At 41.6% G+C, this 20,755-nt stretch overlaps 1 protein-coding gene across 1 annotated transcript; it reads right to left on the bottom strand.

Moving 5' to 3' along the window:
• Positions 1–9,672: 9,672 nt before the first annotated feature.
• IRF1 (interferon regulatory factor 1) lies at positions 9,673–20,232 on the bottom strand. Its single transcript, XM_044280780.1, has 10 exons — positions 20,077–20,232; positions 15,621–15,711; positions 15,430–15,529; positions 14,586–14,762; positions 13,728–13,777; positions 13,489–13,618; positions 12,994–13,116; positions 11,845–11,879; positions 11,588–11,714; positions 9,673–11,125 (listed from the first exon to the last, which is right to left on the bottom strand). Exons 2-10 carry the CDS (start codon positions 15,705–15,707, stop codon positions 11,043–11,045), a joined length of 912 nt encoding a protein of 303 aa, XP_044136715.1. The 5' UTR covers positions 15,708–15,711; positions 20,077–20,232; the 3' UTR covers positions 9,673–11,042.
• Positions 20,233–20,755: the final 523 nt, after the last annotated feature.

Genomic DNA, 20,755 nt, shown 5'->3' with positions numbered 1-20,755 from the left:
AAATGGAAAATCTGCCCAAAAAGTGAAATTTTTTAATTGTATCTCTATTTTCCATTAATTCTTGTGGAACATCTAAAGGGTTAACAAAGTTTGTAAAATCAGTTTTGAATACCTTGAAGGGTGTAGTTTCTATAATGGGGTCATTTTTGGGTGGTTTCTATTATATAAGCCTCACAAAGTGACTTCAGACCTGAACTGGTCCCTAAAAATTGGGTTTTTTGAAACGTTCAGAACAACTTCAAGATTTGCTTCAAAAACTTCTAAGCCTTGTAACATCCCCAAAATATTAAATATCATTCCCAAAATGATGCAAACATGAAGTAGACATATGGGGAATGTAAAGTAATAACTATGTTTTGAGGTATTACTATGTATTATAGAAGTAGAGAAATTGAAACTTTGAAATTTGCTATTTTAAAAGAAAAATTGGGTAAATTTGGTATTTTTTTTATAAATAAAAATTTATTTATTTTTACTTCATTTTACCAGTGTCATGAAGTACAATATGTGCCCAAAAAAAAAAAAAAACACCACACAACACTATCTCAGAATGGCCTGGATAAGTCAAAGCGTTTTAAAGTTATCACCACATAAAGTGACACTGGTCAGATTTGCAGAAAATGGCCTGGTCCTTAAGGTGAAAATGAGCTCGGTCCTTAAGGTGTAAAAGAGGCTAATAGCTTCATAGTATCTCTGATTGTGCATACTGACTTCGAAATTTTGAAACTTTTTCGCTTATCCCGATCACTTTCTGGGTTTGAAGAAAAAAAAAATTCTTCTGAAGAGTTGAGTATAGACAGACCCCTAAAAATGTTAAACTCTAAGATGGACAGGGTTTTTTTTTTTTTTTCCAGTTTATTATCCATCCTGTCTGCTATAGCGTCTGACATGTTATGAACAGATTCTAAGATTCTTTTTGAGCTTCCTACGATTAACAGATCGTCCAAGTAAGGAATTCTTAACACAGTACTCCTTTAAGTGAGAGATTACCTCTAGCATTACTTTGGTAAATACCCTCGGAGCGGAGGTGATCCCAAAGGGGAGTACTTTAAACTGGAAATGTAGTTCTTCTCAGAAAGACTGCTATGTGGAGGAATTTGAGCTTTTTCACATACCGGAATATGGTAATACGCATCTTTTAAATCTATTGATGCCAAGAAATCTACTCCTTTTAATAGATTTATGGTGGGTCTTATGGTATCCATTTTGAACTTGTCATATTTTATTAATCTGTTCAGGGTATTCAAGTTTATTATCAGATGGTATCCCTCATCTGTTTGTTTAAAAAAATAAAATAAAAAAAAAGTATTAAAATTTTTCTTGTGAAACCACCAATCTTTAAATTGTGGTTACTCTAAAAACATCCAAGGGAGGAGGAAGACAAAAGGAATATCGTAACCCTTTGATACAATATTTAGAACCCAAGGATTTACGTTAATCTCTTCAAATTCTTTTGTGAAAAAACTTTAATCTCCCTCCCCCTGAAGCCTGGTGTCATTTTTTGGAAGATTTTACATTTTTGGAATTAAACAAGAAGCCTCTGTTTCCAGTCTTTATTTTCTCTGGACCACTGGCCTTCTTATTAGATCTTTTGGCCTGGAAAGAACTATCTCCATGGGAGGTTTTTGACCTTCCGAAAGTGAAAAATATTTTATTTGCATCCCTAGGAAACTATTTATTTATTTATATTAGAGTCTGAAGCCTTCTCTAAGATACTTTTCCAATCCTGACCAAACATCAAATTCCCATGAAGGGTAAACTACATAGTTTCATCTTGGAACTATGACATACCAGTCCAAGATTTTAACCAACAGCGCCCTTCTAGCCACTACCACTAGTTCTGAGGTTCTTGCTGCCATTCTAACTGATTCTGCTGTGCAATCAGACAAGAAGTCCACCGCTTTTAATAAGAAGGTAAAGGAGTACTTTAGAGAGTCATAAGAAGCCCCTTCTCTTAGAAGAGATTCCAACAGTGATAACCATCTTTTTAGGGATCTAGAAACTGATGTAGCTGCTAGATTTGGTTTCAGTAAAGCAGCAGCGGCCTCTCAGGTCTTCGGACTTGAATCCGCTTCTTATACATGGGGTCTTTTAGGGACCCCATGTCCTCAAATGGAAGAGCATTTGCTCCCTTGAATAATGCTGATAGGGATACATTTACTTTAGGACAGGACGTAAGCAACGCCTTGTCTCATCGTTTTTGGAATAAATAACTTCCTTTTTTTTTTATTAATTCCTGCATTTTTTTGTGGACTGTAAAAACTCTTTCCTTTGTTCTAGTCCACTAAACATCTGAACTTGAACGACCCTCTGGACCTTTTAGTCCGAGAGATCCATGGTCGCCTGATCTTTGATTAACTTTGTATCCTTATAGAAGAGAAAACTTTTAAATTCTGAATCTGAGTCCTGTTCTGACTCTGAGGACGATTAACAGGAGTAACCTAATTGAGGTTCCCTATATTTTGCCGCAGATGTAGTAGGGAGGGGGGGGGGGGGTAGGCATAGTATTTTCAGAAAGGGCTGCTTGCATCTCCCCCGATTACATAGAAACAATGAATGTGTCGTCAGATAAAAACCATTTGGTCCATCTAGTCTACCCAATATACTGAACACTATGAATAGCCGCTGGCCCTATCTTATATGGCGGAGTGCCTTATACCTATCCCATGCATGCTTAAACTCCTTCACTGTATTTGCAGCTATCACTTCTGCAGGAAGGCTATTCCATGCATCCACTACTCTCTCAGGAATATAATACTTCCTGATATTACTTTTAAACCTTTGCCCCTCTAATTTAAAACTATCAACATTAAATTTTAGTTGCCAGATTTTTGACCATTCCTCTAGATTTCCTAAATCCTTTTCCATTTGGTGAATCTCTCCAGGAACATCAACCCCGTTACAAATCTTTGTGTCATCACCAAAAAGACACACCTTACCATCGAAGCCTTCTGCAATTTCGCTGATAAAGATATGAAAAAATATGGGTCCCAGAACAGATCGCTGAGGTACCCCACTGGTAACAAGACCATGGTCTGAATATACTCCATTGACTACAACCCTCTGTCTGTCCTTCAGCCACTGCCGAATCCATTCAACAATATGGGAGTCCAAGCCCAAAGACTGCAACTTATTGATAAGCCTTCTATGTTGGACAGTATCAAAAGCCTTACTGAAGTCTAGATCAGTGTTTCCCAACCAGTATGCCTCCAGCTGTTGCAAAGCTACAACTACCAGCATGCTTGCACAGCCAAAGGCTGTCCGGGCATGCTGGGAGTTGCAGTTTTGCAACAGATGGAGGCATGCTGGTTGGGAAACACTGGTCTAGATAAGTCTACTGCACCTCCGCCATCAATTTTTTTTGTCACCCAATTAAATCAATAAGATTATGTTCCACAATCCTCTCCTTAAGTTTAGTTTCCATTAATTTCACCACCATTGATGTCAGGCTTACTGGTCTATAGTTGCCCAATTCCTCCCTACTACCTTTCTTGTGAATGGGCACAACATTTGCTAATTTCCAATCTTCTGGGACGACTCCCGTTACCAGCGATTGGTTAAATAAATCTGTTAATGGTTTTGCTAGTTCACAGCCGAGCTCTTTTAATAGCTTTGGGTGTATCCCATCAGGCCCCTGTGACTTATTTGTATTAATTTTAGACAACTTAGAACCTCTTCCTCTGTAAAGACACATGCATCAAAAGATTAATTACTGTTCCTTCCTAACTGAGGTCCTTTTCCTATGTAAAAACTGAAAAGAAGAAGTATTCATTGAGGCAGTCAGCTAGTTCTTTATCTTATTCCATATACCTTCCTTCTTTTGTTTTTAATTTGGTAGTTCCTTGTTTGTTTCCTTTTTTCATTTATGTATCTGAAGAATGTCTTATTGCCTTTTTTCACTGACTGAGCCAATTTCTCTTCTGTCTGTGTTAGAAGCTCTTATAACTTGTTTGGCCTCTCTCTACCTAATCCTATAAATTTTCCTGTCACCCTCGTGTGCGTATATATATATATTTATTTATTATTACTAAATGCTATCTTTTTGTTTTTAATGACAAACCTAATGCAATTTTCTGTTGCCTTCAAATAGTGCCACTTTTAAGTAGTCTCATTTCTCCTGGACTCCATTGGAACAGTTCCCATCTGATAGGGACTCATATACCACTAATCTAATTTTAGAAAAGTCAGTTTTTCTAAAATCTAAAACTTTTGTTTTTGTGTGGTGGAATCAGTCACAGTGTGGTTTACTATAAGTACAGACTGGTGATCACTAGATCCCAAGCTTCCCCCTACAGTAATATCAGATACAAAATTCCCATTTGTGAATACTAAATCTAAAATGGTGTCCTTCCAGGTTGGCTCCTCAACTACTTGCTGTAGAGACAATCCCAGTAGGGAATTTAGAATATCTATACTCCTGGCAGAACTAGCTGTTTTGGTTTTGCAGTTTACATCAGAAAGATTAAAGTCTCCCATAATGATAGCTAAAATGACATTGAAGGGGGAAGTTATTTCCTCAACTAGTAGATCATCTAATTCTTTGACTTGGCTAGGTGGTCTATATATCACACCTACACAAGTTACCTTATGATTATCAAGCTGCAAGGTAACCCAAACAGACTCTAAATTGGTTTCGCTAACTTGTATTAAATTAGATTTTATGCTATATTTCACATACAGGGCCACCCCTTCCCCTTCTTGCCTTCTCTGTCTTTCCTATATAGAGAGAACCCTGGTATTGTTATATCCCAGTCATTACTCCCATTGAACCACGTCTTAGTAACAGCCACTAAATCTATATATTACGTCCCTTAATTCCTCTCTAATAGAAGGAACTAGATCCTTTGCCATATTTGTAGTACATTTTTTGCAGAGTTTTTTTTGCAATTTTACTGAACATATAACACATTTTTTGAGTAGGTTTAGCTCTCCAAGCCCCATCCTCATCACTCTACATGCATACAGGAAGTAGAAGACAGAGGTACAAGGGGGTTAGCATAAGTAAAAATATACAGCATTTCCCCAAGAGACTTTTAATAACTTACAATAGTCGGCCCCTGGGATGCCTCCATTTGGACTGTACCAGGCTTTATTTGTCCACTTTACCTCTGTCCCCTTTAAAAACTCTTACCTGCAGACTCCAGATCAGTGGGTGACATCCGCCTTGATTCTGCGCGCAAACTTTTGCTCCACTCCCTTAGCATGCGTTCCACAGACCAGAAGTACCTCCTGGAACGCACGTGGACCACACCCGACTTCCGGTGATGTCATCGCAAGCGCCGAAAGGTATCGGGCTACAATGAGGAGCTTGAACACGACTGGAGGAACTCCTTAAGTGTCCTGTCCACACATGGACCTCCACGCCCGACACGCAGAGCGGGAAGTAAGAAGCAGGGATCCCAACGCTTACCAGCACCTCAATACCCAACTTGGACACTGGTGCTGCCTGCTTCCCTCCTGTGGAAAGGCATTCCATCTTATTATCCTGCCTCACAGCAAGTGCCATGAGGATAATCAGTCTCCACCTGGAGGGACAGGAAGACACGGAGGAGGGTCAAATTTATACTTCCTGTCCCCAACTGGTTGGAGGCGGGTCATTTCTCATGGTATGCCGTCATTGAGGATGAAAGGGAAAAAGCTACTAGAAAAATGACAACCACTATGGCAACGAATTGTGCAACTTGCAGCAGCAACAAAATAAATGGTTTTCCCACTATAGAAATTGATGGCCTATCAAGTGCAGCTCCTTCACGTACCACCTGCTCTGCAACACAGTTACATTCATTTGTGCCTCACTGAGGGAGGACTGCCTTCATATTTGAGATCAGTAAAGTTCTCAGATGTTGAGCCCCAACAAATAAGGCTTCTTTCACATCTGCGCTATTATTTCCATTCTAGGTGCAGAATGAAAATAACGGACGTGTCGGACTCAGCACATAACTGACAGGAACGGAGCCTAAACAGATCCCAATAGACTTTAATGAGATATGCTAGGTATCCTTTTGGGAGAACGTACTTTTTAGTAGAGAAAAATGTCCTGCCTGCAGGATTTTTCTCTACTATTCTTGAACTCTGGCAAAAGCCCCCAAAATTCATTGGGATAGAGCAACACCCTACACCAGGCATGTCAAACTCGCGGCCCTCCAGCTGTTGCAAAACTACAACTCCCAGCATGCCCGGACAGCCTACAGGTATCAGCCTACAGCAGGGCATTATGGGAGTTGTAGTTTTACAACAGCTGGAGGGCCGCAGTTTGACATGCCTGCCCTACACAGTTTTTCTGCTCAGCTGCTCCTTAAACAATTTCAGGAACGTGAGATGGAAGGCACTGGCACTTCATGATACAGACATCTTATTGCACTGAGGACCCAGTAACCTACCACATTTGCAGTGGGGCCTCTGGCAGCTGAATCAAACAGCACCCCCAAAGCAAGTTCAGTTGCTCTTTGGGGTGCGTGTGCGAGATCCTGCCTAACATACCGCTTTGAAGTGACATATTAAAAAGGGACTGTCCAGGATTGGAAAAACATGGTTGCCTTGTTCAAGAAACAAATGCTACACCTGTCATTTCCATTGAAGCAAAGGCAGTGAGCTGCAATACCCCACAAAACCTGGACAGTTGTGCACTGTTTTAAAGTTAGCTACATTTTGCAAACAGACAACCCTTTTAGGGCTCATTCACACAAATGCGCGCTGCCCGTTGCCGTATTGCGGGCCGCATTTGCGGATTCGCAATACACGGGCACCGTTTTGTGTGCATTTTGCATTACAGATGCGCACCCATATACTTCAATGGGTCCACAAATCCGGAGATGCGGAATGGAACACTACTGAGTGCTTCCTGGGGTTCCGTTCCTCCACACCGCAAAAAGAGAGCAAGTTCTATCTTTTTGCGAAACGGACAGATCGCGAACCTATTCAAGTGAATGGGCTCGCAATCCCCTTGCAGCTGAGCCATGGTCTGTGCACGTGCATTGCGGTCCACAGCACAGGCTTCACGCAGTCATGTGAACAAGCCCTTATTGTGTAGTTGAAAAGCACTAGCTCTGTGCCGATGCTGCCTCTCTATCACTGTACCAGATTTTGGTGGCTTTTAACAAGTTAACTTTTTTTTATTTTTTATCCAGGAGTAAGAGAAATGTTGTTGCCCATCTATAGTAGGTCATCAATATTTTATTTCAACACCACATACTCTGGTGAGTGCTGCAACCTCCTCACAGCATACTAAGCACAGCGCTGTACATCGTATCATGACTGTGCTTGGTATTGCAGCTCAAGCCTATGCACACAGTGAATCACCAACGTAAAAAAAAAAAAAAAAAAAAAAAAAAAAAAAAAAATTCTACTTAGTCCGGTTTCACGGACTGACAGGTCCCTATACAATTGCAGGAGATCGTTAACTTCCATTTCTCAGAAAGGCATCAGTGAAAATAATGTCAGTTAAAAACAGTTTTTCATTGTAAATGTCTGCAGATGGAAGCCTGCGGAATCAGATTACACAGGGTTTGTTGCACGCTTCCTTGGATAAATTATACACAACCAAATCACTATGGTCAACCTGATATTTCATATTATGAGCTAAACGCTAAAATCCAATAGCACATCACAACTAATGGGTAGCTTAATAAAACATAACGTTTAATAATCTAGTTTAAAATAATAGGCCCTTAAAGTTTAAAAATTGTTGCATTGAAAACAACTAGACTGCATACGTATATTTTTCTGCAGAGTGATCAATAAGAGGGATCCAATGTAGGGATAGTGGTAAATGATAGAATGAGAAGAAAAGTTTAGACAGAGAGACACAATGCTGGGTCTCACACCCTAGTTGTCCCGAATTCTGCCTATATTCACTTCTCACTATCAAGCCCTAGAACATCCCACTCAGTTTTAGACTGCCCAGCTTCGTCAGACAGATATGAATGGGTCCAGCCACTCCTGACACCACTGGTAGTCACATATATGAACAACTTCATATTTCAAACTGGAATAATCAAAATTCCAAAGCGATGTTGTATCAAATTATCACAAATCAGCTATAAATCGAAGGAGATATAATATAATCAACCCAGATCAGCTTTAATCAATTCTCAAAACCAGTATAGTGTTCAATCCCAAATACTGAATGAGTCATTATGGCCAGATATTGCCAAAATGTATTTCACAACCACTCAGTAAGGTATGCTTAATGCTCAAAGCAACAGTTCAATGGCACAAGATCATTATTGTGTTTGTATACTCATCTGTTCAATGTTCGGTGCACATTGCTCCGAGAAGAATGGTGAAGGTGTCCTCCATGGCATCCTGCGTATGGCAGCAGCGGGATGTTTCACCCCCCCCCCACAATTCATGGGCGGTTTTGCCTATATATTCCAGGCCACAGTCACAATTTGCCTTATAGACCACCCCCTTAGTGCAGCAGTTTACAAAGTGCCTGATCTGGTATTCTTTGTTAGTGACATTACTCCTAAAGGAACGTGACCGCGAGATGAACACATGATTTAACATGTGATCGGGTCACGTGACCCATAAGGGGCGTGGATGGAGGAGCGTGGCTTTTTAAACGAGCCGCCAGTGTATTCATACCAGTGCAGCCATACGCAGGACGCCATGGAGGACACCCGCATCATTCTTCTCTGAGCAATGCTCACCGAACATTGAACAGATGAGTATATGAACACAAAAGTGATCTTGTGCCATTGAACTGTTGCTTTGAGCATACCTTACTGAATGGTTGCGAAATACATTTTGGCAATATCTGGCCATAATGACTCATTCAGTATTTGGGATTGAACACTATACTGGTTTTGAGCATTGATTAAAGCTGATCTGGGTTGATTATATTATATCACCTTTGATTATAGCTGATTTGTGATCATTTGATACAACATCTTTGGAATTTTGATTATTCAAGTTTGAAATATGACCAAAAGATGCCAAGTCATAAGTATACATTAGTCCCCTGAGGAATTGGCAGATACTGATGAGACGCCTCAGGACATTGTTTGATCATTAAAGGGATACCGTAAGATCCCTAATACGTTGAGTGACACAGGTGTTAACCTACATATGTCTGATCAAGTCAGGCAGGAAGACGGTGTTGCGAATTCTACTTTTGGTTAGTTGTTCATATGTGACTACCAGTGGCGTCAGGAGTGGCTAGACCCGTTCATATATGTCTGACGAAGCTGGGCAGTCTAAAACTAAAAAAGATGGATGTTCTAGGGCTTGATAGTGAGAAGTGGATATAGGCAGAATTAGGGACACCTTCGGGTGTGAGACCCAGCATTGTGTCCCTCTGTCTAAACTTGTCGTCTTCTCATTCTATCATTTACCACTATCCCTACATCGGGTCCCTCTCTTATTAATCACTCTGCAGGAAAATATACATATGCAGTCTATAGTCCAATGCAACAATTTTTAAACTTTAAGGGCCTATTATTTTAAACAAGATTATTAAAAGTTACGTTTTATTAAGCTACCCATTATTTGTGACGCTTCCTTGGATACACTAAAGTCTGCATAAGAGCCAAACAAACAACTATTTAAAAAGTTGCTTAATTTAATTTTTCTTTAAGTTGTTCATAGCAGTTAAAGTTCTAAAACAGATTTGTGGTCTCTTTCAAAAGGCAAATACCCAATACCCCAATATATAAAGTCATAACACTCCTATTAAACTGTTTAAAACATTGATTTAATCAAACACAGATAAAAAATAAAATAAAAATACATAGTATTTACAAACTTGAATTCATACACAGCTGCAGTTATAATGTACAAAGCTATGTCCTCAACAGCCTAAAATGTGGAAATACAGGAGCAGTTTCTGTATAATCCACTGCCCAGGTGTTTTCACAAAAACACCTGGAACAAGCATGAAAATTGACAGAGTAAAAGCATGATGAATTTACAAAAAGGGTCAATAAAATGCATTCTGAGTTACCGCTGCTATTTACAATTGCTTCAAACACCTAAATGATCCTTCTTAGTCAATAGTTATTATATCCAGAAAACTAAATGTATAAATATACACTTATAACAGCTAGGTTGACACAGTCACGTTCACTTTCAAATGATTTCATCATTTGTGTCCAGTTTACAAGTCTGTTGGCCATGCTCTCCTTTTCAGGATACAAGTAGGATAACAGTGGTGCTTCACATGCATATAAGAATGTACAAGCCAGCATCTTTATCCACTTTCAATGTGAAGGTGATAGCCACTGTGTTAGTTATGGTGCATTGTTAGACTTTCTAGGCTAAGTTCACACTAAGGGTCCGGCTACAGATTACAGAGTAGCGGTGATCCCATAGAAACTAATGGGATCGCTGCACCAGTCGCAAGAAATCCAGCAGTATCGCAGTGATGTTAATCTTAGACAGTATTGGTAAACCTGATCCAACGTGTGGATGCATTGTGGCTCTAGTCCAGCTATAAGAACATGTACATATGGTTATCTTTTAATATGTCTTTAAGTTATGTTAAAAATAATTGATTTTAACAACATCTGGTTTAGGATTTACTATGTAACATACAGTATGGGTACATAGCTTTGAATGACTGTCAAAGAGCTGTTCCCCTAGGAGTCACCTTATGAGCAATCATGAGCTGTTCTTCAATCTTCACCCGAGTCTTTTACAATTCACTGTGGCGAGAGAGGATCCCTTGTGTACTACATGGCTAGAAGTGTTCAAAGAAATGTTGTGACTGCAAGGTTTGAAGGCAGATACATTGTAATTTCCACACTGGCTATGAAGTGAACGTTGCATTAATGGAATAGTGGTATTGTAGTTGCTACTTCTGTTCAGTTACATCTCTTTACCAGGAATGTTACTTGGCAGCTCTAATCTTGCTTTGGCAGACATGCCTATACGATTCAAACACAGATCTGTGCTCATCTGCATTTCCAGGTTTCAGAAGCCACAATGTAGTTCAGTCGGCTTGATAGAAGAACCACTGTCTATGGCTCTTTTGTTAGGCAATACACACTTAAACATCAGGACCACATTGTACAGTTCATTATGTAGCTTGGTAATGCTCACTATTAGCACATAATGGCTGATGTCAATTCATGCAAGTTGAAATCATATCCCGATTTCATTTCTGTAGTAACTCGGAGTTCAAACTCTATAAGAAATTCATGAAGAGAAATTGTGTTACGCTCATAGAAGTTACTAGTACCACTAATTCAATTCTACTTAGGCAGCACTTAAGTAGTTTTTATTGCATTGTTAATGCCATATATATATATATATATATATATATATATTTTTTTTATTACATATGTTCTTTGGCACACTTTTTGGGGAAAAGCAACAGTTCCAGATGTTAGCTGAAAGTCTATTAAAATTCTGAAATGACATGAGCTCTGAAACAAAGGGTCATATGTATACTATATGGACCCACTAAGTGTCAGGTGTGACATGAAACAGTCAACCTTAGAATACCCTCACAGTAGTCCAGGAAGGTAGTACTTGAAGTTAACATCCTAACAATAGATTTTATTTCCTGACCCACAATAGTAATTTTATTGTTCGAACCCTGTACTCTGAAAGCAGTAATATATATAATGGAATAAAGAGATAATACCTGATGATCTGATGGCATCATATAAGGGGCTATACTCTTGTAAAAAAGAAGTTTGACTTCCAGGTTCACTGGATAAATATCCTTTGCCGTCCACGTTCGCCTGTTGCCAAACTATAGGTTCTAACATCTGTCCAAAAGAGTAAGACTTGGTAAGGTCATATACATTTTTTTTATATACATACACACACACACACACACACACACACACACACACACACACACTTGCAAAGTGTGAACTTCCCATACAATCTTCTTACCTTGTAAATTTCTTCAGCAGCTCCATCATCATCCTCTGCAGAAAAGAAAATTCAATGTATTAATACCTCAGAATATTCACCTTGGCTTACTCTGCTTCCACTGTCTTGGTCAGTTACAAGAGCAGAACAATGAACGTAATGGAAACACCGCAACCAACATAACTATTGATTATAATGAGATCCGCTGGATTTCTGTTTTGGCATATTAAAGGAGTTATCCGAGTTATTTTTTTGTTCTTTCTATGTTCCTAACTAAGCAAATGTAACAGCTTTCCAATTCACTCACTGTATCTCCGGTGCCTGGTTTCTCAGATTTCACTGAGGGTCACATGACCTGTGATGTCAGCTTCTCTCTCTCTGCTCTGATAAAGGTCATTTACAAGCCAAGACTGTGCTGGCCACACCCCCCTTCACTGCCTTCTGCTCTCTGCTAGGATTCTTAACCCCATCAGCTGCATAGCTCTGCAGCAGGGACAATTCTGGGCACTGGAGATAATATACTAGAGAGAGCATTACACAAGAAGGTTGGGGGGAGATCCTGTGTGTATTAGCAGTGTCATTATACAGCTGGGACATGTAGTCCTACACATGCAACATGCTGCAGAGTCTCCCAGCACTCAGGGCAGCTCTTGTATCCACTCCCTTACCAATGTCATTATACAGCTGGGACTTGTAGTCCTACACATACAACATACTGCAGAGTCTCCCATCAGGCAGACATGTCACTCAGGGCAGCTCTTGTATCCACTCCCTTAGCAGAGTGGGGGAGGGGCAGAGATTGTTTTTATTGCAAGTAAACAAAGGCCCAGAAAAGAACCAGGGAAATGAGGAAAAAATATATATTTTTTTGCATAAAACTTGCTTAGCTCAGTTATATATCAGATTTTCAGTGCTATATTATAATTTTTCATAACTTGGACAACCCCTTTAAGGGACAAAACATGCTGGCATACAGGACTATTTTGTCTCTTATCTTGGACAACATAGATATTACCACTGCTTTATTTCACCACTTTCTGCAAATAACTGCAGTCATCATCCAGCGATTAATTGCTTTCAAGACATTCAGTGTGCCAAGACCCCAGTAAATTTTTTAATTACATTGAGCAATGATTTCTGCAAATGCAATATCTGTACTAAACATATTACCTTCAGTGCCCATGGGTGACACCTGTAGAGTAGAGTACATATCATCTGTGCTATCAGGCATAGGCACATCAATTGGATCTTTCCATTCAGACCCACTGCTGGTAACTTCACATTCATTCAAGTCTGCAAGAGGATAGTCACATCATACATCAGACTGAAGCTTGAAAAACCATACTAATCCTCTACAAGTGTAACAGTACATGAGCTATTCTTTTAAGATTCTATTCAACCTTCATAAATTTATCTGTATCCTATATGCAGATCAAGCCTTTAAGATCAGGCTGACGGCTGGGACACCCACTGACTATAAAGTGGGTGCCACCAGTTCTTTTTTAGAACTTGTAACTTGTGTATGTCCAGATCACTAAGTCATTACAGTCTTTGGTAAAGATTTTCTTAATCTTATGACCAAGTATCAAACTGAATTAATAACTACTGGCGATAGATATCCATCATAGGAGAAAATATGAAAAAGAAACGACAGTTTGAAGTTACCCAAGAAATCTGTGCTGGTGATGTCGATTTCCGGTGTTGAATATAAATTTGCTGTGTAGCTGCTGTGGTCGTCTGGGAGTTGACAGCTCTTCACAGCTTCTTCCAACTCCTCTGCAGATGAGCCTTCTGTCTGAAAAAGTAAAACGAGCAAGTATGTTACCCACAAGTATTCTTTACAACTACATTGTGCAAGTATTTTTGGCTGCAAGACATCTTCCGGCATATGGTAGAGGTCATACCTTTTTCTTTTGTCTGTGCTTGGACTCCTTTAAACATTTGGATTTGCGTTCTGTAAACAAAAACTCTAGTCAATTCAGTCATAAAATACATATATTAATTATGCAGGCAAAAGTGGGGAAGTTGCCCACAGCAACCAACTGTCATTTTCTAACCTGTGCTTTGGCACCAAGAGCTGGTTGCTTTTAGTGCCAACTCCAAATGGTGGCCATTAGCCTTAGGCCCTCTGCAGACGAGGGGGGCCTCTGGTACCCAGACCCGAACATGGTTATAAAGGGAAAATAACATTCTTAATACAGAATGCTTACTAAAAATGCAAGTTTAGGGGTTACATTTATTTATTTATTTTAGCCCCAAAGCCACATTTTAGTAAGCATTCTGTATTAAGAATGATATTATTTTTCCTTATAACTACATTATAAGGGAAAATACAGTAAATTGACTTTTATCAATTTACTTACATCATCTCCTAGCAACCATGCGTGGTGGGGAGAGAAAAAAAATCCACACTTGTTTGTGGACGTTTGCGATTTTCATGCAGACACATTCATTTCTATGGGGCCTGCGTTGCGCGAAAAATCACTGCTCATCTGCACAGCCCCATTGAAGTGAATGGGCCCGGATTCAGTGTGGGTGCAATGAGTTCACCTCACGCATTGCACCCTCATGGAATTCTTGCCCATGTGAAAGGGTCCTTAATGGTCAGTGCAGGAAAGTAAAAGCTGATATGTAGTTAGGAAATGTTTCTATTTTAATGCAGTATAAAATTGTTTTGTCAGCAATTTGAGAAGTATACCGACATATACACATAAATATACTACTAAACAATGTACACCAAAACAATCAGAGTCTCGTGTTACCTTTTTTATCTGTCTTGACCTGAACGGGCAGCATCTTGTAGACTCTGACAGCGCTGGAACCTTTATATACACTTCTATCCCTCACTTCATTAATATCAGGCAAAGAATTCATTGCACAGCGGAAGTTAGCTTTCCAAGTCTTTGGATCTGGCTCCTTTTCACCAATTTTAAACTTTCCTGTGTTAAGAAATAACCAATACTTTAAGTAACTAAACACAGTTATATCATACATCTACACAACAGGCACGCATACTGCCTTGATATTTACTTCCATGGCTGAAAATCTGCTGCAGGTAGATAACAGAAAAGCATGGCACTCAATACAGTAAAAATATCTTTAGGCTTGCAGGTACATGAAGATGTGCAGTGTAGGTCAAAGTGCAAATATGCATGAAATGGCCATCACCTTGACTTCCACATCTGCATGTACCTACAAGCCTAATAAAGATGATATTTTAACTGTATAGTGAATGCCATGTATTTCATGCAAGTCCCAGCTCCTATTCTTTAGCACTTTAGTGATATTTTGACAAGTCTCAATGACATATCAGAACAGATATAAGAAGAATGATTAAAAGTGTACTTCCAATTGTTAGCCTCAAAGGCTTGTCATCCCACAATATATGAAACAAAAATGTCCTTCCATCACCAATAGATCCAATTATGATGTGGAAAGCCTCAGTGGTGTTTGAGGTTTTTTTTTTTTTTCTTTTCTAACCAAGCCAAACAGGACCTCTGTGCTAGGGACACAAGCAACTGTGTAGCCAGATAAGTCTACAAGACCATGAACTACTGGTGCAATGTAAATTTAGAATCCCAAGTACACATGCACTTTGACACCTACCAGTATGAATAGCCCAGCTACGGAAAAGACATGCATCTTTCTCAATATCCCAACCATGACGTGCGGCGTGCTTCCAGGGAATCTGGAAAATGCCTTCTTCCTGAAGGAATCAGTTATCACAGGTTGAGACCGAATTAGAATCGCCAAGAGCAAATCGCACATAGACTGTAATTAGATGTGACAGACAATACCTTGTTTATCCATGTCAGGCCAGGGATTTTATTGGATTCAATCTGCTCTTTGAGCCAAGGTCTCAGCCTCAGACGTGACACAGGCATTTTGCTGTAGAAACACAAAATGTCAGCGTAAGAACTAGGTTTCCCTTCCAGTCCAAGATATCTACAATCCACATGTGATATAATGCTATGATGCATTCTCTGTACTAGATACTACACCACATTATCACCCTCCTGCAGAACAATGGTCATTCATGTTATCTGTGGATGATCTGCTGAAGTTTCAGAAATCTTTCTGCAGAACGTGCAGGAATTTACAAACCTCGTTCAGGGTACGGATTTTCTGCAGCGGGACTTCCTGTGCGGATTTCATCCTGTACACACTGTAAAGGGTGAAATCCACACCACACGTTGAACTGCTGCAGATGTTTTTCCACAGCATGGGGAGGACATTTATTTATCAATTCACAATGCTGTGGATTTGTGTGTGTGGTGGACCTATGAGGATGTACCCTCAAAAATACAAGGAGCTGCAGAAATTCCTGCACACCAAAGTGACGCTGTCCAAAACAAACTGAAGAAACTTTTGACAATTATTTTTAAACATAAAAAAAAAAAAAAAATTCTCATCAAAAGAATCATCATGGTTGCACGCTGAGTACACAACAAAGAACACTACACCAGCCCATAAGGTTGCATTACAAAATAGTATTAACAGGATTCTGTGGGACTCAAACTAAGGCTGTGTTCACATTCGCGTCCTTAATTCCGGCAATCTGTTCCACCAGGGGAGCAGACTGACAAAAATTAACTGTATCCAGCGTACATGCATTTTTTGTCTGGCTGAAAGCCAGCACATATGCCGCTAAGCGGCCGGATCCCATTTCAGTAAATGGGGATCCAGTTGTGCCGGATACTGTAAGCTCCAGTGGTCTGTTCCTCCATCAGAACTAAAACCGCAGATGTGAACCCAGGCCGAGCTGACTGTTTAGTTCCAACCTAGTGCCTGGTCTCTTCCTCCTGAACAGCAGCTTTGAAATAGGAGATCATTAGGACTAGAAAGCCAGGGAAACATTGCAGCAATGCTGAGCTCCGCCTAGCTTCAGTTTCCTTAAACCCTTAGTGACCACTAATACGCCTTTTTAGGCTCCTTTCACACCTGCGTTCAGGTGTCCACTCGTGAGCGCCGTTTGAAGGGGCTCACAAGCAGCCCTGAACGCAGCCGTCTGGCCCTAATGCATTCTCAGTGGAGGCGGATCCACTGAGAATGCATTCGCCTGCCAGCGCTCAGCCTCCGCTTCGCTCAGTGAGCGGACACCTGAACGCTGCAAGCAGCGTTCGGGTGTCCGCCTGGCCGTGCGGAGGCGAGCGGATCCGTTCCGACTTATAATGGAAGTCAATGGGGACGGATCCGCTTGAAGATGACACCATATGGCTCAATCTTCAAGCGGATCCGTCCCCCATTGACTTTCAATGTAAAGTCTGAACGGATCCGCTCAGGCTACTTTCACACTTAGAAAAATTTTCTAAGTTATAATGCAGACGGATCCGTTCTGAACGAAGCCACCGTCTGCATTAATATGAGCGGATCCGATCGAACGCTAGTGTGAAAGTAGCCTTACTCACAAACAGTTTTTTTTTTAGCTAAACAGCTGACTTTAATCAATCATTACATGTACCCAAAATGGTGCATTAAAAACTAGAACATGTCCGGCAAAAAAATAAGACCTCATACAAGGAAAAATAAAAAAAAGTTATCACTCTTGGAATGCGATTACATTTTTTTTTTAATTATGCATAGTCACTAAGGGGTTAAAAGGTAAAGAATGTGTATGTCCGGAGTTAGGCCTCTTTCACACTTGCGTTCTTCGGATCCGGCGTGTACTCCACTTGCCGGAATTACACGCCGGATCCGGAAAAACGCAAGTGAACTTGAAGCATTTGAAGACGGATCCGTCTTCAAAATGCTTTCAGTGTTACTATGGCAGCCAGGACGCTATTAAAGTCCTGGTTGCCATAGTAGTAGTGGGGAGCGGCATACTTACAGTCCGTGCGGCTCCTGGGGCGCTCCAGAATGACGTCAGAGCGCCCCATGCGCATGGAGGACGTGTCCATGCGATCACATGATCCATGCGCTTGGGGCACCCTGACGTCACTCTGGAGTGCCCCAGGAGCCGCACGGACGGCAAGTATACTGCTCCCCCGCTCCCCACTACACTTTACCATGGCTGCCAGGACTTTAGCGTCCCGGCAGCCATGGTAACCATTGAGAAAAAGCTAAACGCTGGATCCGGCAATGCGCCGAAACAACGTTTAGCTTAAGGCCGGATCCAGATCAATGCCTTTCAATGGGCATTCATTCCGGATCCGGCCTTGTGGCAAGTCTTCAGGATTTTTGGCCGGAACAAAAAGCGCAGCATGCTGCGGTATTTTCTCCGGCCAAAAAACGTTCCGGTCCGGAACTGAAGACATCCTAAGCGAATTTCTCTCCATTCAGAATGCATTAGGATAAAACTGATCAGGATTCTTCCGGCATAGAGCCCCGATGACGGAACTCTATGCCAGAAGACAAGAACGCAGGTGTGAAAGAGCCCTAAGAATCCTAAGCTGGCATTTTTAAACTTCACTGTGGCTCTATTTGCACAAAAACAGGTTTTTATAACCGGTCAATCACTCAATTAAAGGGGTTGTCCAGGTTCAGAGCTGAACCTGGACATCCCTCCATTTTCACCCCGGCAGCCCCCCTGACATGAGCATCGGAGCAGTTCATGCTCCGATGCTCTCCTTTGCCCTGCGCTAAATCGCGCAGGGCAAAGGCATTTTTCTGAGTTCCGGTGACATACCGGGCTCTCTATGTAGCTGACAGGCAGCCCGGTGACGTCACCGGCACTGATGGGCGGGATTTGGCTCTGCCCTAGCCAGTAAAACGGCTAGGGCAGAGCTAAAGCCCGCCCCTCAGAGCCGGTGACATCACCGAACACACTGCTGGGTGGAAGTTACCGCCCGGCAGTGTGTTATTGAAAACACAAGAGCCTGTGCCCTGCGCGATCTAGCGCAGGGCACGGGAGCGCATCGGAGCATGAGATGCTCCGATGCTAGGCTCAGGGGGGCTGCCGGGGTGAAAATAAGGGTATGTCCGGGTTCAGCTCTGAACCCGGACAACCCCTTTAAGGTGCCCAATGGTAGGTCCGTTAATACAGGGTACCCGGCCGCACACCTTGCTGTCTGGTGCCCAGTGCCGCCTCCGCAAGCCTACCCGTCCCACTGCTCAGCCTGATGCGCCGCAGACTCCTGGCAACGGCTTTGTTGAGCGAAGTGCGCATGTGCCAGCCTGATGCTGAGCCTAGTGCACCTAGTGGACGGTAGGATTGCGGACGCGGCGCTGAGCTAGGAAGGCGGCGCTGGGCACCGGACGGCGAGGGGTGCAGTCGGGCACCCTGTATTAAGTGAGTGATTGACAGGTTATAAAAACATGTTTTTTTGTGCAACTAGAGCCAGAGTGAAGTTTAATAATGCCAGCTTAGGATTCGTATTATTACTCCGGACATGAGCATATGTTTAGGTTATAGGGGTAAAATCTCATGACAGAATCCATTTAACTACCAGGATATGTAGGGCACTGTCCACTAATGTAATATTTTGTTGAAAAACAGGGCAGTCTCCTCCTCCCTGTACCGATGCTATTCATTAGCATACCAGGTGGGAAAACTACAGGCGATTACAGCAGGCGCCCATAGAAACTAGTAAGCAATATTACATCTCTGCACAGTGCCCTACCTAACCTGCTAGTTATTTCATAATGTCTGGACCCATGAAAGGTCCTCTTTAATACTGAGCCCCTACTTATATCAACCACATTCACTGTCTAAACAGATACATTAGATATATCTACTCATGTATTAGTTCTTTTTCTGCAAAAACATGACAAAAAAATAAAATATATATATATATATATATATATATATATATATATATATATATTTAAAAAAAATATTCTTATCCCCCCTAACCTTCTAGAAACTCCCACAACTTGCCAGTAACCTGCTTTCCCCATGCTCTGCTGTAAATGCACACACCACTGCAGGCTTTAGCCAGAGCACCGGCGCTACCTGGGGACAGCTTAGCAGCACTACAGCTCCCCGCCCACTTTTTTTTTTTTTTTAAATACAGTGAACTTCCTTGTGCAGCGTGCTGCTGTCAGCCTAGAAGTCAATGGCAATGCCCGCAAACTCCGATACAAGCCTTGTGCATGAAATACCGGCAGCAGAATGTATCTAATCTGCAGGATATAGTAGTATACATGGACAGTATGAACACCGGTGACTTCCAATGAAAGAAGCATTGCTTTTGAATGAGAATCTCTACGTCAGACACGAGGTGTAATACATGCGAAAGTGTGCAGACAATATAACAGTCCACGGCTGCATCTCCAAGCTCTGTGCACCCCTATAGAGAAAGCAGGACGTTTTACCTGACAGTCCTCGGTGCGGCGGAGCTGTGTAATCCTGCTATAGCGGCTTCACCTCACGTCTTGTGAAGATCCAGTCCTGGGAACAGTCAGCAAGCAGCTCTGTAGTTTACTGCTGGGGGATGCCCAGGTATATTAGCCTGGTAAACCCGCCCTGACAAGACAGGGCGCCCCTATTGGCTGCTGGAGATGTCACAGCCAAGCATCATTTCGGGGAAATCAGGCTGTTTAGAAACTGAGCTAAGACTGGGGAAGTCCCAGCAAGTCCCTGGCCCCGCCCCCAGCACGAGCCATAACAAACAGTGGAAGCCGGCGGGGAGCTATTGGCTGCACACAGCTGAAAGAAGCAGAGATGCAACTTCTTGCGTCTACATTGCATGTTTTTACCTCACTGGTGCCGTACTGTTACTGGGGTACGACACCAGGGTGGCCAACCAGAATGTTTCTTTTTTCTGGACCGCTTATACCAAAATTATACAAATTGGAAAACCGTAATGAATGATAAAGATTACAAGTAGGGATGAGCAAACCCGGACTGTATAGTTCGGGTTCGTACCGAATTTTGGGGTGTCCGTGACACGGACCTGAACATTTTCGTAAGGGTTCGGGTTCGGTGTTCGTCGCTTTCTTGGTGCTTTTTTAAAGGCTGCAAAGCAGCCAATCAACAAGCGTCATACTACTT

This window comes from Bufo gargarizans, chromosome 2 (assembly GCF_014858855.1).
Source record: "Bufo gargarizans isolate SCDJY-AF-19 chromosome 2, ASM1485885v1, whole genome shotgun sequence".
NCBI lineage: Eukaryota > Metazoa > Chordata > Amphibia > Anura > Bufonidae > Bufo > Bufo gargarizans.
Note: the sequence above shows the minus strand (reverse complement) of the source record. Positions and strands in the feature narration are given on the sequence as shown.